The sequence below is a fragment of the Poecilia reticulata genome, chromosome 19 (assembly GCF_904066995.2).
Source record: "Poecilia reticulata chromosome 19, P_reticulata-male-v2, whole genome shotgun sequence".
Classification (NCBI taxonomy): domain Eukaryota; kingdom Metazoa; phylum Chordata; class Actinopteri; order Cyprinodontiformes; family Poeciliidae; genus Poecilia; species Poecilia reticulata.
In genome coordinates, this window is record NC_088848.1 from 7,957,232 (window position 1) to 7,974,951 (window position 17,720).

The 17,720-nt window shown below is 38.7% G+C and overlaps 1 protein-coding gene across 9 annotated transcripts in view; it reads left to right on the top strand.

Moving 5' to 3' along the window:
- pald1a (phosphatase domain containing paladin 1a) overlaps positions 1 to 17,720 on the top strand; it is a 46,704-nt gene that overhangs the window by 10,643 nt on the left and 18,341 nt on the right. For 5 of the 9 annotated variants that reach the window (XM_008436913.3, XM_008436914.3, XM_008436909.3 and 2 more), the window contains 17 exons: positions 1,807 to 1,992; positions 2,187 to 2,289; positions 3,264 to 3,443; positions 3,800 to 3,964; positions 4,043 to 4,203; positions 5,722 to 5,797; positions 6,500 to 6,642; positions 6,758 to 6,854; positions 8,043 to 8,147; positions 8,276 to 8,371; positions 8,449 to 8,583; positions 9,530 to 9,646; positions 10,940 to 11,119; positions 11,215 to 11,412; positions 11,825 to 11,965; positions 12,052 to 12,123; positions 15,018 to 15,158. In XM_008436913.3, coding sequence (XP_008435135.2) covers positions 1,820 to 1,992; positions 2,187 to 2,289; positions 3,264 to 3,443; positions 3,800 to 3,964; positions 4,043 to 4,203; positions 5,722 to 5,797; positions 6,500 to 6,642; positions 6,758 to 6,854; positions 8,043 to 8,147; positions 8,276 to 8,371; positions 8,449 to 8,583; positions 9,530 to 9,646; positions 10,940 to 11,119; positions 11,215 to 11,412; positions 11,825 to 11,965; positions 12,052 to 12,123; positions 15,018 to 15,158 — 2,283 coding nt within the window. In that variant the 5' untranslated portion in view covers positions 1,807 to 1,819. The remainder of the gene's footprint in view (positions 1 to 1,806; positions 1,993 to 2,186; positions 2,290 to 3,263; positions 3,444 to 3,799; positions 3,965 to 4,042; positions 4,204 to 5,721; positions 5,798 to 6,499; positions 6,643 to 6,757; positions 6,855 to 8,042; positions 8,148 to 8,275; positions 8,372 to 8,448; positions 8,584 to 9,529; positions 9,647 to 10,939; positions 11,120 to 11,214; positions 11,413 to 11,824; positions 11,966 to 12,051; positions 12,124 to 15,017; positions 15,159 to 17,720) is intronic. The other 4 variants (XM_008436915.3, XM_081600257.1, XM_017310933.2 and 1 more) reach the window with 1 other exon arrangement.

Here is a 17,720-nt window from a genome sequence, read left to right on the forward strand (position 1 = left end):
GTGGCAGGCTCGTGTGAGCCTCTATTTTAAGTTGCATGGGTGTAATAGAAATATTTTTACATTTTTCTCTAATGTCCACTGTTTGTAATCCAGATGAAGGAAAGTTGTCGTGAAGTTAATTTAGGGCTGGCCAGTAAATCAATAACAGTATATATCGCGGTAGACACATAGTCATTATAAATACATAATACGTTTGATACAATGTTTAATAATTTCACTAAACTCCAAACCGATCCAGAACCGCACAGCTTTCTGGGGGATGTAGGCAGATAAAAAGGCGTTAGCCACTCAACCTCTTATGATCTAGCTAACTTACTCATTCGTTCTTTGGTTACCTAGCAACAACCTGTAGAGTAAGTTGTGCAGCAGCAGTTTCAAGTCTTTTTTTTTTTTATCTGATTGGTGCAAAACCTGATTTAAAACTTGATGTTCACAGAAGCTCTCAATCCAATCTGACTGGTGTTGAAACATCATCTAAAACATTTGCAGCTGTAATTGCAACTGAATGGGATTCCACAGATCACCAGCTCAGCGGGGTGCGGATGCAAACACTTGTCTTCTCAGAGTTTTATTTATTAAAACGAAACATAATTTTTTTTTCTGCTTAATAGTTACGCATATGAAAGTCAATAAAATACACTGAGGCTTGTGGTTCTAATGTGAGAAATTGTGAAAAAGTTGAATCTTTACAATCAACCTTCTCACATTCATCTCAAGTTGTGCCACTCATTAGAAATCTCTGTGGCTTCTGGAGTTATGAGTCCTGTTCAGTCTGACTTCTGAATCTATTAAAGAAGTTACAAAAAATTTTTGTGCTTTGCATCATGGCTTTTATAAATGTGGTCTAATAAGCATTAATATTATTGCTCTTTTTGTGTTATTCCTGTCTTTAATTTAAGTGGAAGTGACAGCGAAGCCTTTCAGGTCGTTTTCCCTTTCACACTACAGAACACATACAGGTCGAATTTACTGGCAGTGTGAACGGCCCCGGCAAAAAAATCGGAATTGCCAAAAAATCGGAATTGGGTCACATCAGGCTGCAGTGTGAATGCACCCTTATTTTAGTTATTGTTAAAATAATTAAAGTTATTTTAATTATTAAGATTTTCTAGTATAATTGTATCAATTACATTGTTAAAATTGCTGTATTTTAACAATATAAAACATACTATATTGTTATAGACAGCAGGTTATTATACTAGACCTGCTGTCTAGTATAATAATAATCATACTAGATAATTATTGTTAAAATGATCTAGTATAATTTTAACAATAAGACTAGATAATGGTATTGTTAAAGACAAAACTGTCAATTTTGTGCATATAATTTTTAATCAGTAATAGCATTTACTAACTAATAGTTAAAAATATCCTGTGCTATTGCAAACAACTAGTGATAAGATGACTCAGTGGTGATTTTTCCTTTGAAACAGGCACAGGTTTATTGAAATGAGCTAGCCAACAGCCAGTGTATTGCATATGTTTGTGTAGGAGATAATATTTTTGTTTAAAAGACAACAATAAAATGCATAGATGTGGTGGACTCACCAACTGTCAACAATACCTTTTTTAATTTGAAAAATGCACTGCAAATAACTGTAAAATTCATACTTTCTTGTTAACGTCATTTCAAATTAGTGTGAGAGACTACCGCTATCTTCTACATCTCCTTGCTGAAGTGTGAGACGGTCTCTTCACACCTTAGACCTCCTTTTAAGTGACGTTAGGCCTCGTTGCCGTCGCTCTCGCATACGTTCAGGAACCTTTTCTTCCTGTCTCTGAGTCTCAAATTGATATCATCCGCAGCAGCTTGTGGAGCATGGGTACAACTGCCAGCGCTGCCCCACAGCCTGTTTATGTAGCGTCGCCGCATGACAACGTCCCCGCCAACGGGATGGCCCAAAGCAGCATGAATCCAGTCCACATGGTCAACATCCACAACAACAAAGCCAAGTCCATTATCACCAACAAGGTTGCGCCGGTCGTCATCACGTAAGTCCCTCCTGCTAAACCTGCGTTCTCGCAGTTGGGTGTTAATCCTGTTTGATCACTGCGGTGACATCCCGCCCATCTCCAACCTCCAGGCAAAACGTTTGCTCCTGTTATCATCTCGTTTGTCTGCTTCCACCGAGCAAACAGCAGCTGATAATTAAATGCCCTCTTTTTTTTTTTTTTTTTTTACACAGCTATAACTGCAGACAAGAGTTTCAGATTCACGACACCGTCCTTAAAGCCAACTATAAGGTTGGTCGGATATCGGACTCCTTGCCTGAGCATTACCTGGTTAAGGTAAGGACTACTCAAGCTTCAAGCCTTATTAAGTCACAACAAGGTGCCGCCTTATCTCAGAAAGCTGTGGAGGAATCTCACCTGTTTCTTTGTCTGCTGTTTTCACATCTTCATGTCCAAATTGCAGTTCTGTGTTGGAACATTGTCATTCGTTTCTTTATGATCAGAGGCAGTCATTGAAACAGAACTGTTGGCACCCCTATAACAAGGCTATGATGCACTCTGTGACCTCTGCTGCATTCACGTTTTTGTTAGGGTTTAACCCACAACCTCTGTTCATAAGTGGGAGAAAATCAGGGTATGTTTCCTCAAAAAAGTATAAAAAGCACGTTTTACTTTTTGTTTTGAAGATCAAATATTCAGCTGTGTCCCAGTTTTTCCCCCCTCCATGTAGAATCCCCATAAAGGACTTTGGATGTTATTGAGAATGTTCTTTTGAAAAGCTTCTCGCATCTTTGTGCATTCTCTGATCTCACTTTAAACATCTTTCTGATACTGAAAATAGCTCAGAGCTGATCGAGAAAAAAAAAAAATCTGATTTTGATCAACTGGATTTCCCAATACGTCAAATTTTTTCCTGAATATAGGCTACATCCTTTACTTTTAAATTTTACTCTTCATTTGGTTGTTTTTACTTTGGTATTGGTTGTACATTGTTTAGTCACTGCATTGCTGATTACCTTCACACTATTTAAACAAGAAGATTTAGTTGGAGCAGTATCTCGCATGTAGACCCACTTATATACATGTGTGGAGTTTTTAAGGGTACTCTTTGTTCAGGAAAGTGTACACAGCAGAGCAGAGATTTAAACTGTTGAGACAACAAAGTAGCCAGACTGCGTGTCAGCTGTGCTGTTTTTTTGCTAACAGAATAGGTCAAGAACTTGTAAAAGGAGTAAAAAGAGGGAAAACAAGGGGACTTTTATCAGGGTTAAGCTCCAAGACCGATTCAGATTAATGTTGTTTGTTTCCAGGGTGAATACTTCATGGTGCAGGATGTGTCCAGCAAGGCGGATGTTCTAAACACAACGAGAAGCTATGGAGCCCCCAACTTCCGCCAGGTGAAGGGAGCCTACCCGCTGTATGGAATGGGTCAGCCAACCTTGAATGGCTTCAAACAGGTTCTCCAGAGACTTCAAACCAAAGGACAGCAGGTGATCTCTCTTTCTCTCTCGCTCTCTTTTTTTTTGTTTATTTTTAAACTTGACTGGGGTGAACTGAGGACTCCTTGTCTTCCTTTGACACAAATGGTTAGCAAATGATCGGAAAGAGCTTACCGTGTTGGAATGTGTGGAGTTCTTTCTTGGTGTTGTCAGTAAATATTTGAGTCCTCGGAGGAAGCTGTGAGCAAAAATTAAGCTCAGTTCTTAATGTTGGAAAGACATTATGGTTATTATTACACCAGGCTTATTTATACTTGTGCTAAATTGCATGAATATGTAGTCCTGCTAGTTTCCCCAAGAAATATTACACTTGGATGCTGCTTTTACGTTTCTCCTTTTCCAAGCAGGAGATTATCTTCTTCTGCATACGAGAGGAGCCAGTGGTGTTCCTTCATAAGGACGATGACTTTGTGCCGTACACCCCGCGTAGGAAGGAAAACTTACACGAGAACCTTCAAGGACTGCAAGGAGAGGAAACGGTAGAAAGCCTTGAGCTGAGCATCAGAAACGAGGTAGCAAACATATCCAGTTTCTATGTAGAAGAATAAAAACATTCAGGACGTGACTGAGTGAAGGCTCTTCCTTTGCAGCTCGATGACTTTTCAAAGCTCAGCAAAAACATCTTATTTGTCTACAATGACATTGAGTTCTTCAAAGACGAGCCGCAGAAGTTGTCCATACAGTGCGAGGAGGACATCCACGTGACGGAGGAGGTCTATAAGAGGCCGATGTTCACCATGCAAGGCTACAGGTTGGTTGTCGGTTTTCACACGTCATGGCTTCCTGTTTTTTTGTTTCAATTTTTCTTTCTTAAATTAAAAATGTGATCTAAAAAATTAAATTCTAAAAACAAAGCTTTTTCTATTGAGCATATTATATATCTACAGGCAAAATCATCCACGTAACTGGAGACATTTCAACAAATAAGTTCAGATTGAAAAGGAACTATAACTATTTTATTGAATTTACTAGACAGTTTTTCTGCATTTTAATGTTCCCTTAGTATTTTTAGTCTTCTTCAGTCATTAAAAATGCTGAAACAAACTGGCTGCTTTGCTATGGGGCTTCACAGGAAAATAATTTAGACTTTTATGTATCTGAGTGAGTATTCAGCTGTTAAAATGACCAAGCTGTAAACAGGCCAGTACCAGCCAGTAGTTGATTGATTGGTGTGTGCCTACTGAAGAAGGGGGCATCCTGTTTGTTGATTTATTGACATGATCTCCATACTTCCGTTTAAGGGACGGAAGGTTGTTCAGAGAAGCAAAATGCTTTGATGTACTGTACCTTGCTTCTCTTCATGCTTGAACTTTTTCGTATTTCATCATGATGCAGCCACAAACTTCAACGTGTTTTGTACTTCGTAGAACTACCTTCTTCTGCAGACCAGTTTTGCACATGTAGAGCTTGACATTTGTGTCCATTCTTCTTAAAATAACTTGAGTTCAGTCAGATTGAGTGCAAGGCGATCTGCAAACATTTTTAAATTCTTGACGCTGATTCGTCATTGCCTTTTGTTGTAGACTTTGAGTGCATCACCCCCCCCAACCCCAGCTTTTCTCTTCCTGCTAAAGAAGAGCATAACTACCTGCAGCAGTGGTATGCTGTACAAGGTTTCCACCACATCACTGTTTTGAAAGTAGGACAAAAAGTTCACTTTTGGTCTTGCCTGAGCAAAGCACCCTCATCACGCCCATGTTGGCTGTTTACCCCCAAATTGTTTGTTGCTAACTACAAACAGAATTTCTTTAGCTTTTCTTTTTATGGTGCCAATTTTTTTCCACTATAAAAAAAATAGAGATGCACTGAGAAAACAATCCATTCAAAAACAACAAACTCCCTTTTGAAATCAAAATGTTTTTTGCCACTTTTAATAAATACAGTTTATGGAATGCGTGATTGTTGTCCTAAATTAAAATGTTAAAAGAAGAATTAATGTTGAACTGTGTATCATTTTTCTAATGTACATACCTTGGTGATGTTCTGTCAAATACAATCTCATTAGAATTTAAATTGACAAAATGCGGCTGAAGTTAAGGGGTGTGAATACTTTTGTAATGCGCTGAAGTTCCATTTATCCAGTGATTCTGATCTTATGTCTCCCATAACTCCTTGTTTACTGAAAACCTGCTTTTCACCCTCATAAGTTAAGTGAAAACTTGAGGAAGTTCATCTGCCTCTAAGTGTTTGCTTACATGCTACATAACAATGTTATTGACACAACAAAGGCTGCAGCTTTCCCTCTGGGTAACTGTCTGTTGCACTGCAGGTACTTCAGATTACCACTACCAATGGAGGGAGCGCCATTGGAAGAAGATTTTGACGCATTTGTTAACATACTCAGGGTAAGCATATGTAAAAATCTCAGTCCGACAATTAAGTCTATACCCTTTTTTTTGGTTGTGCTCTTGTTGAATCTCGTTCCCGTTATGAATGCCTAGAATACTGCAGAGCGTCTGCACTCTGTCACAAAGGTGGTGAAAAGGTCATGCTGGGTTTTATTTAATCTCCGTTTAAATCTGTCTCGCATGTGCAATCAGTTACATTATAAATATGATTAAAATTTGAAGAAAGAGAGTCCGCAGTCACTTCATGTCCGCTCTTCAGTCATCTGCGCGGCCTGCTTTCTGTCCTGCCCTTCAGGATGTTCTCTTCTTCTCATTTTGCCCTTTTTTGGAGTGACGTGCAGCTGCTGATCGAGTTCCATGTGGTTGGAAAGTGGCCCGTGCTTCTTTTTTTTTCTTTTTTTAAAACAGATTTTTAATGCAGTGCTCTTTCTTCTTAGCCAGCCTTTTTTGTAAATCTCACTCACTTATTATTTCCAAGATGTTAACATAATAACTCATGTAGAAGTAGTTTCAGATTGCTAAATCTTTCCCACTGATAGCGTTTGACTTCTTAACACTGGGAAAATTACATGATTTTTATGCAGAATGTAACTTTTCCATCACTATCGTTTTGGTTTTATTCTGCGCAGTCCCACTTTTATTATTACAGACCGATTGCTGTCACTGCATCTCTCTTCTCTGATGCGTTCTGCTTTGCAGGAGAGTCCCAGCCTGTGTCTGGGCCGCAGCGCGTCCAGACTGCCGCCTACCCTGGTCTTCAGCTGCCAGGTGGGCGTCGGCCGAACCAACCTGGCCATGATTCTGGGCACGTTAGTCATGAAAAGACTCAAAGGCGACTCACAGTAAGAGTTTAAACACTCACCCACGCCTACAAGTTGTTTAACAGGACAGTGCCAAAAGAGATTTTCATTGAAGTATTTATGGAGTAAAATGTTAAATATTTGCTTTCTGTTGCAGAGTTGTTGAGGCAGGTACTTCAGAGCCAAGACCACTATTCCAAGTTATCCAGAGTCTGATCAAGAAGTTGCCTAATGGACAGCATCTTATGGAAGAGGTAATAATGTACCAAAATTGGAAAAAGCATGCAGAATATGCACATCTGAAAGGTGTAGATCTTTTGAGATGTGTCCTGCTTTGCACATCTAAAGACTGAATCTTTTTGTTGCCCTTTTTTTTTTTTTTTTTTTTCAAAATTTGATGAATAATGTCTGTAACATAAATTGTTGAGGCTTGCAACTGTTTATCAATTTGATTTTAGTCTGGGCTGTTGTAACAAATAATATTGCTTTGACCTACAGTAAGTCATTCCATTGTAGCAGGTTTATGTTTAATGTTTTTGTCCTGGTTGAAGGTAAACTTCTGCTCCCTTTTCAAGTCTTTTTCAGTTTTATAAACTTTCATTCAGAGGTGCCCTGTGGGTTCATCCTCCCATCAGTTCTCACCAATTTTCCCACAGCATAATGCTGCCACCACCATGTTTCGCTGTGGGGTTTTATGATTGGGTTAGTTTTTCTCCAGCATTGTGTCCAATCATTTGAGACGTAATAATGTGTGGAGTTGCAAAAAAAAAAAGAAAAATATCGATGGAAAAAACGTTTTCCAGCACAAAACCGTGATTACTCACAGAGATGGACTTGTGAGAATTGCCTCTTAGGGTAAATCTAGTTCTGTGCGACACTAGCAGTTGGTGATCCGTAGTGATGACAGTGGGCTTCATTTACCTGTTTTTCTCCATGCATTTTTAAAGAAATAAATGTATAGAGGAAATGTGTTTTTAGCATGCATATACTACTGGTTCTGGAGTGACCATTTGTGATTAGATCTCGGTTACCCACACAACGTGCAAATACATGCGAATGCTTTGTTCCGTGTCAGGCGTCAGCTGATTTCCGGGGATCTGTGCATGTTATATAACATCACACCTTATTCATTAACACCAAGTTGAGCACACTTTTGATTTGAGAGATCAGGAGGAATTTGTCCTTCTACTTTGGAAAATTGTTAACAACAAGTATCCCAGAGCCGCTTTGATGTGGCCCGGGAGATCAAATCTGATTAATTTGTTCACACTGCCAACTCACCTAGGAAGCCTTGTAGGACATTTAAAGAATTTTCAGTTAGAAATAAACCTTCCAATATTACAGTTTGGTTTTATAAATATTTTTTAAAGATCCTTTTGTGCCATCTTTAATTGAACTTGCTTTAAAGAGGCCATAACAAGTATTTTTTGTTTACTTTTCAGGTAAACCACGCTATTACCTTGTGCTCAGAGATGCACAACATTAAAGAAGCAATATATGAGAATGCGAGTAAATTGGAAGGGATTGGAGAAGATTACCAGACTCAAGTAAGTCGTAACTTTTTTTTGCTAATAGCAGTGGCTTTAAGTTTCTCTTCAAAGTCCACCACCTTGTACGAGATATGACTCAATTAAACAAAAAATAAAACTTTTTTTTTTTTTTTTAAATCTTTTAGGGAAGCACTACCAAAGAGTACTTTCTCAACAGAACAAAGCAGAGCTTGGAGCGCTACTTCTACTTGATCGTATTTAATGCTTACCTTCATGAACAGGTAGCGTTTGTTTCAACTTTATTAATACCATTTGCAGTTTTGCGATAAATCAGCTGCGGCTCTGCTGTGTTTTCCAGTATCCCCTTGCCTTTGTGTCCAACTTCAGTCAGTGGATGTGCTGCCACGCCTGGTTGTACAGGTTGCTGGCCTGCATGGACGTGTCGGAGCTGTCTGCTCCTGCCGAGCTGCTCACCAAAGGAGCCCGCGTCCTGGTGAGGAACAGAGCAGCCGGCAAAACATGCACCAAATATTACCTACCTTTTCTCGTGTTGTTGAAGTTCTTGGGATTTTTGGCTTTAGATTTTACATTTTGTCTTGAAGAATATACTTGCATTGCAATAAATTGATAATTAATCTACTAAATATTAGTTATTAAATTTGCTTTTCTATTTAAAACCAGAAATAGTGGCTGTAAACTATACATGTTGTGTTTTATCAGATCATTCTTGTCTTTAGAATCAAGTAAGCTATTTTTGTTTTTGTAGTTTTAACATTTTTTTAATGAGTCAATATATTTAGATTTTTCTCCATGAGTGTGAAATTATATTAGAACAGAAGAATAAATGAAAGATTGTTTACCAAGTTTTTCTTCTGAACAATCCAGGATTCATGCATTCCTTTTTTCCTGTTTCTTTGTCCCAATGCTATCCTTCTTACTTTTTGTCTTCCTTTCTCCCTAGTGTTCTTTGTTTTATTCTTTTTTTTTTACATTCATCCTTGTTCTAATTTCTGTACTTCCATTCTTGTTTTTTTTGTTTTCTTTCTTCCTTCTTTTCCTGTGTTTTTGGCAGTCCACTCACCTTGGAAATGGGATTCTGGAGAAGTGTGGGATGTTAAATGTTTAGGAATCCTGACAGTTATTTTAGCTACATAAAATAACTGCAACACTGGATAGCAGCACGGCTGCAGCATCTGTCCTCATGATGAAAATGTTAAGCTCCTAAACACGACTAAATGTATTCAAATCTGAATAATCTTTTACTTTTTTCCCCCTTTTAAATCAATCATTTTCTCACGGCGAGATAAATTTCAATTCAGATGAGGTGCTGGTGTGCCCCCCGCCACCCACACCGCCTCCTAAGCTCTCATTTGTATCTTCACACGCACTCTGTGTTTGTTGGCGCTGTGATTAATGTGTGACTGCTTGTGTCTGAGCAGGTTGCTGATGAGTACTTGGCCCCCGACGTGCTCAGCACAATCAGAGAGATGAAGGTGGCCAACTTCAGACGAGTGCCCAAGATGCCCGTTTATGGAGTGGCTCAGCCGACGTCAGAGGTGAAGTGCAGCCGCTGATTCTGTCGTCAAATTAGAACCGGCGGTTTTGATCATCTGCCTGTGAGATGAAAGTCAAGCATCTTGAGATGAGTGAAAGATGCTGTTTCTGTCTAATCAATGATCTGCTGCTGCTTACATTTCGAGAGGATGCAAGGAAAAATGATTAGACACGATCGGTTCACATACTCTCATCAACAGCTTGAAATGTGCATTAATTGCAATTTTTCAATGATGTTTTTGGTTTGCAGAGGTAATAATAGTACAACATACAAATAAATTTAACTGAAAAAATTCAGCACTGATTTTGCCACAATTCAAACAGGGTGAAAATTATACATGCAAACTGAAATGTATACTGTAAATTCCAGACTATGAGCTGCTACTTTTTTCTCACACTCCGAACACGGCAGCCTATACTAAGGTGCAGCTAATGCATGTTTGTTTTCATGCCGACACAAACATCGTGCCTCGTATCGGTGTGGTTGTGCTCATGTGGGTCAGGTGCAGTGGTGGGTTCGCCCTGAGAGAGGGGCCCGTACCCTGGAAAGCGTCGCTTTCCGGGGAGCATAAGCAACGCGTGCTACTAATAAGTACTTGTAGGCAGCCGTGTTACAGGCACTATTAGGAAAAAAAGCATTTGCAATATGTATTTGTTTATGTTGCCATATGGATTAAATTAAAAGTTAAAATATCCTGGCATGTAATATCTTTCTGTGTAAATGTCTTACATTGCAACGTGGGACACCTGCAGCTTATAATCTAGTGCGGTTTGTAGAAGTACAAAATTGGTTTTCTTTCTAAAATTAGAGCATAAATTTATGGTACACATACAAATATATATTTTTGGATAGATGTCCTTTGTATGCTGCAGAGAAACCACATGCTTTCTGTACCATGTAAAGGGTTTTTTGTATAATTCTGTATATATGTTAGACCGCTTGTTTAGCCCTAAATTGAAAGTCCAATTTATGACACTAATGCTTTCAGTGAGAGCATGTCTCCCTTCAGGCTGCCTCTATATAAAGGACATCTATAAAGAATAAAAAAACACAGATGATCTTTTTTTGGAATCATTACTTCCAAAACATGCTTACCTCTTAGGTTCGTTTCATTCATTCAAAAATAAACAGCAGTTCTTATTAATATGCATTGCTGTACTCTGTAATAATCAACAGTGCAGACACATTCACAGGAAAGACTCATGATTATTTCATGAGCTTTCGGACGCCCACCACAGGAAGCACAAGCTGGACTTCCGTCTGCTTGCCTAAACCCTGACCGTTCTTTCTGCAGGCCATCGGAGCGATTCTCGCCCACCTGACGGACGAGAAGAGGAAGCACAACCACATTTTGTGGATCAACGTGCACGAGGAGTTGGCGCTCGAAGGAGATGGACAAATCTTCATTCCCAGGGAGCCCTCGTGTCTGGACCAGCCCATCCCCATCCCAACGAGTGACCCGCAGTTGCTACAGGTAAAAGAGGAAAGAAAAAGAAAACAAATGCATATGAAAGAATTTACTTAAGTTTTTCAAATTACAATGGGTCTGTGTCTCCACTCGTCCTGCAGAAATTGGAAACCTCGCTGAAGGAGGAGATTCTGCGAGCTCAGAAGTGGCTGGAGGTGACTCTGGAGCAGGAGAAACCGATGAAGATGTTTAAAAGCTGCCTGACCATTCAGGAGATCTTCAACCAGCACAAAAGCTCCCACCAAGGCCTCGTGTACAAACGCATCCCTCTGCCGGACTGCAGCTCACCACGGGAAGAAGTAAGCATCCACCATCACTGACCTACCATTGGGTGTTTTTTTTGTTGTTTTTTTTTAGCAATGCAGAGAAAAAAAATAGAGTATTAAGTATGGCACAGACATCTTATTTAAAAATAAGTAGATTTGGGTGAAGGAAATCAGATTCAGGGCATCCAGTCTGGATAGGATAAAGAACAAGTTTAAGGCTCCCTCTGGTGGTTAAAAATGTAGCTACATTTGGGTGACTAACTTCATACTAATCAAATTTCATCATGTCATTTCTCAACCTCTTAACTGTCACGAGGACATCAGTGTCCTAATAAAACCATAGTCTGACATCATCCATAGGGGTGACAGTTAAGTGGTTTAAGTGAAGCCAAGACATCTTGTAGTGATTTCAGACATTTTTATTGTGTGTCTTATTGTTTACCAGGATTTTGATAAGCTTCATGAGGCCTTAAGGAATGCGTTAGCTGGAGATCCCCACACTGCTTTTGTCTTTAATTGCGTCACCGGCAAAAGCAGGTCTACAACCGCCATGGTTGTTGCTGTTCTCACTCTCTGGCATTTTAAGGTAAGCAGCAGAATTATTAAAGTTCTCTCTTTGGGCATTATTCAGGACTTTTTTTTTTAAATCTGAAACTTGACCTGGGTTTGCAGGGTTTCCCAGAGTGCACAGATGATGGCATTATCGGTGTTCCTGATGCCAAGTACACAAATGGAGAGTTTGAGGTGTGTATGCTCAATACAAATATATTTATTTCGACAGAAAATGAACACGTGCACGTAAGACAAGCTTGCACATTTAACAATTTGTTTAAAATCTTTATGCTCTTTATCCATGGTAAGATTCAGATCTTGGATGAATTGATTGTAATCACCTGTAGTAAAAGTTTGTTACATCTTTTCTAACATTTTTACAGTGCTGGCCGCATTTATTATCATTCTTGATAAAGATTGTTGAAACACTTTAAAATTATTCTTAGAATTTTATTTATTTAATGAAAAATATTTTTGCAGCTACATAATTTCTCCCATTAGTTTATATATATTTATAGAGGCTTGAAAAAAAATTTGGTTTAACTAATTTTACTACTTATGACTTTTGCAAACATATTAATGAGGCATATTTTTGGAAATTCATGAAACTGCAATATTATTAATTGTTATATTTTCCAGTTAAACAAAAAATATTTGTCACTCTTCTATTTCACTTCCATCACCAACTCTGAGTTTTTGTGTCTTGGTTTGTAAACTCTGTCAGGTGGAGGCATGAAGGGCAGTGGAAGTTGTTCCCTGAAGGTGGTGTGTTTTGTTGGCATCTTATTGAGCGCAACCTGAGCTGAGACACAACTTAATCCATTTCAAGACAAATAATTTAAAAACACCTCGTTGTGCTGTTTTTCCACTGGGTTTGCAGTCAGTGCTTCAAATTGAAAGCAGCAATGAAGTCTTTTTAGAAGCCAGAGCTTCTCTCCTCTGGTCTCTTAGTTAGAAGCGGTGTTTTATTTATTTATTTTTTTGTTTTTTTCCCCCTCTTGGTTCAGCGTCGTGACAATGAGTCAGTGGTTGGAACCTGCTGGTTGGGTCCTCGGCGCAGGAGGCCACACTCTGCAGCCACACAATACCACATGTCAATCACAGCAGTGTGTCCATTGGATTTTCTCAGAGGCACAGAACGGTCACCACGGAAACCTTGTCAGCCTCCAATTCAACCTCCTACAAAAATAGGATGTCGTAATCCCCTTTGAATTAACTGCTTAAAAAAATGCTATGATGGCTGCTAAGTCTGACACATTATTCAGTGGAAGAAAAGAATCAGTTTTAAATAACCTCCCTACTTTCACCTAGTTATGCCTTCTGGATTTCTGTCATGGATGTTTTGTTGCTTATGAAACGCGTTTCATGCCAGAGCCTTTTAACCTCAGCAGGCAATTTCTTTTAACTTTAACTTGCTGCTGCTTGCTTCACATTCAGCTCCACTCTACAAAGATTCTTTTATTGGTAATTTGGTAAACATGGAGGACAAATGTAGCCATTCAAAAGCATAGGGTATCACCCAGAACTGTTAGAAACCTAAACTTTAAAAAGCTAGCTTTGGTTTTGCTAAATTAGATAACCTGAAGCTGGACACTTTGTGAGTATTATGGAATGTGTAGGTGATGTATATACGAGGAAACGTGCCAACTGTAAATGAAGATATACTGATGTAGTTATTGTTTACTACTGACAAAAAGAAGTGTAGCTGCTTTTTAAGACCTTTCAAGCTGTAATATATATCAATGATGCTGCCCAGTATTTCACAAACATATTGTAATTACAAAGTCAATATTCAGATGAAGAACCTGTTTGATAGAGTTTAACTGCAGTGGATACCCACACCCTACACAGATTATAGTGCCTTTAGGGTACAGAGCATCAGCAGCACAGCTGAAAATAATAAAGTCAACGGACAATTTCAATTGGCAAATGGGATCCTTCAATTTGGTCTGTTTTCTTATGCTCTGTTGGCTTATTTTCATTAATAGTCTTTAGTTTGGATAAAGTGACTGAAAGTTAAAAGTCCTTAAACAAGAAATCATGTATTTATTGTCCTTGCTTACCCAGAGTGGTTGAATAAACCCCTGTGCATTGATAGATTCTGAAGTTGTGTCCAATTCTCCTGAAATCTCTGAAATCTCCCATATCATTTTGAATTCCCTTGTTGCTGTGCTGTATAAATAAAATGACCTCATCTACCTACTTTACCATATCAGTTGTCATTTAGGTAAACATTCTGATTAGCTGCTAATCCAACTTGACGACTTACAGCGGGAGATATAACAGCCAAGAAAACATGAATTTTAAGACAAAGACTTTTAAATAATGTTCAGTGAAGTTTGATGCAAACTGGGACAACATTTGAGATGATTTTTGCATCAAAGACTGACTACGGAAAAGAAAGCATGTTCTACCTGCAATGTTGCCCGTCTTCTCTCCCCTTTTTGACTTTTCAATTTCTGCCAGGGAGAATGAAAAAATACAAAAAATGTAGTGACCGCTTTCTGTGACACTGTTTTCCCGGTTTAACGTCATGTGCATGTGTTGCTGGACGCACTCCCTTTTTCTACAGGGTCAACACTATAAACGAACACAATGACACACATTTGCACCAGTGCGCTAATTGGGTCAGGACAGATGAGCTGTGTTCTTTACAACTGACCTAAGTTTCAAACCCAAGCCAAGAGAAATGTTTTGTATGCATGCTTTTGAGATATTTATGCAACATCGGCTGGATCGAAATGTACATCAAAATAAATGGGTTTGTATCTAATAAGTGTGTTTTCTGTAAAGAGAAAAAAAACACACACACACTCATAATTTCCTTCCTCTTCACAGCTTTACACTACTTTTTGTTTGTGGAGGAGCTGTGGAAAAATGTTAAAAAGGTTTATGATTAAAGTTCATGGAATATCAATCCTGAAGTTTATTCGTGTAGCACATTCCTTGCTTTGAACAACATGGCAGTTCAAAGTGCTTTACATCGTTAAAACACAAATATAGAAACACATTATATAGTCAACAATATAAATGCCTTTAAAATGTACTGTATAAATAGCATGTGCATTGTTTCTGCCGATCTGCAGGTTGTCATGCGAGTGGTTCGCCTTCTCCCCGACGGCCACAAGAGGAAGAAAGAGGTAGACCTGGCACTGGATTCCATCAGTGAGACCATGACCCCCATGCACTATCATCTGAGAGAGATGATCATCTCCACTTACAGACAGGTACACCCCAAAACATCCATGTTTACTTGAAATGTTACTAAAGAAGAAAAAAAGACAGGGACTTGCAAGTTAGACATGGGTTTCAACAAAGGTTTAAACTGAGGATTAGAGTTTTTGCAGAGAGTTATCTCGTGAAAACACCTACGTTGCATTTTAATGTAGATTCCTTTTGCTCTTAGTGACAAGCAACAGTTTAGATTAATGGTTCTCAACGTGGGCGGTACCTGCCCCCAGGAGGCGTTCAGAGGACGGCAGGGGGCGCTGGCGGAAATTTTTACAAAAGGCGGGCGCTGGGATTCCTTTAGGGGGCGTTTGGTCGAAGGTAAACTTTACACCTTCGACCAAACAATATACGCAACAATACCAATTTAGACTTTGAGCAACTTGGTAAAACTGTATTGTGTAACATAAAAACATGCTTGGCTGCAACTGTATCGATGGCAGCTCTCCTTCTATTCAGTGTTTGTAGCTTCTTGGCGCAGCTCCGCTCCTGCTAGTAGCTTCACTACATCAGTTCAGCGTTACACCGGCTGATGACGTTGCTGTGATTGACTTTGTCTGGTATTTTTGTACATATGTTTTGCCAGTTCTGTGATCATGTTAAGCAGCAACTTATATTAAAAGGTGTTTTATTTCCGTTTGAAAGCTGCACGCTTCCATGGAAGGACAGCAGAAAATTGCTCTTATAAACATGTAATTACTAAAATCACGATACCTTCACTTTGTATCCCTCTGAAAAATGAACCCATTTAAATAAAGAAATCCCTCCATGGGTGATACCACGATAGAGAGCGTTCATTTTATAGCGTTAACACCTGTAAGTGGTCCGGTATGAAACGTGGGTGATAGAACAACACAGCACTTTTAAATTTCAATAATCAGAATACCGAATTGTTTCCATTGTTTTAAAAGGTTTATGTCAGTCTGCCTTTTCCCCATCGATACGTTTCCGGACCGCCCTGCACCTTACGGGGTTAAGAAAACAAACGCACATTGCGCAAAACTCTGAAACAGGAGAAGTGGGACATAAAACGGAGCGACGAACTAGATGTGAATTATAAAAACAGAGAATCCGACGCTGAACAGTGAAAAATCAACACATGATGTGAAACACATGACGATTAGGCAGCGCAGCAGGTGTTGAGTGAAGATTTCTGGTGGTCACTAAACGATACGATAAATCTAGCAACAGGAAAGAAACTAAAGTGGACATAGCAATAAACCAAGAGAGGATAATACTAATCAGATGAAACTAAATGGAAATGAATGAAGAACAAAATGCAAGAATAAACTAAGAAACTAAAGTAAATTCAGAGGAATAAACTGGTATGGCAAGACCTTTCAAGCAATACTTAATACAGAGACTGTATGGCAAGAATAAACAGACACTATTTCCAGATAAAAGGTAAAATAATATTGTTGAAGTGCCATGGGTTTGTTGAGACCACATCAAGTACTGAGAACAACTATATCTTACAGACCATAACAGTAAAGAACTGATCACTTATTTATGTTTTTAATTAGATTTGATATATTTATTTCTTCAATATTATTTTTCATGTCAGTGTTAATGTCATGAGGCTGATGACTCCATGACACTTTCAATTTGACTCATTAGGATTTGATTAAGAACCAGACTTGTTCTTTGTAATTTCTATCCAGTAAAACTATTAATCTATAAATCAATAGACAGATCTATATAAAGATATAATCCATGTTTCTGTCTCATATTTGTATGGCATTAAAAGAAACTTTTGTTTTTCCACTGAAAGCTCTGGTTTGCACAATAAATGCCATGAGGGTGAAGTTTTATGGATGATACTCTGATGTCCCATTCTCCTGAAGGCACCACAGAGCTGCACCACCAGAAACTGACATACACTGAAGAGAAGAAGAGCTATGATTAATGTAGTTACAGTTACATCCATATTTTAATGTTGCAGAGCTCAGTCGTTTTGCAAATAGATCAAAGTTTAAACTGGCATGATGTTCATCTTTTATCTGGTCATTTTGTGGAATATTTAACAACTAGAAAATGGCAAAGAATAAGAATATATTTTTCCACTCTGATTGGCAGCTTTTAGGCCTACCAATTTTAACTTGAATGTTTGTTGCATTTTTCGTAGACGCCTGTGAAAATAATTTCTATTCCCATGACTTTTTTTGTTCTCTGGGAAATTATTTTTGATGATAAATACAGAAACAAGCATAAAAATCAAAACATCTACAATAGTAATAGTAATATTAATAATAAAATAATAGTCAGTGTGAAGTAGCCTACAAATTCTTTGGTGGGGGGCGGTGAGGGACCTGAATAAGGGCTAGGGGGGCGCTGGCACATAAACGGTTGAGAAACACTGGTTTAGATGATTTATGTGCAGTTGCACAGGAAGACCTGTAGATGGCTTCAGGGCTACAAATTTATGTGTCTGCTGCTTTTTGTGGAAAATAATAGCGACCCAACGCATCTCATCTCTGAAACTAAATGGAATTCCCTTGGATTAATGGAAAACAGTAGAAGGGGGGAGAGGGGGGGGTTGCAGGAAAAGATGAGGACTTTGG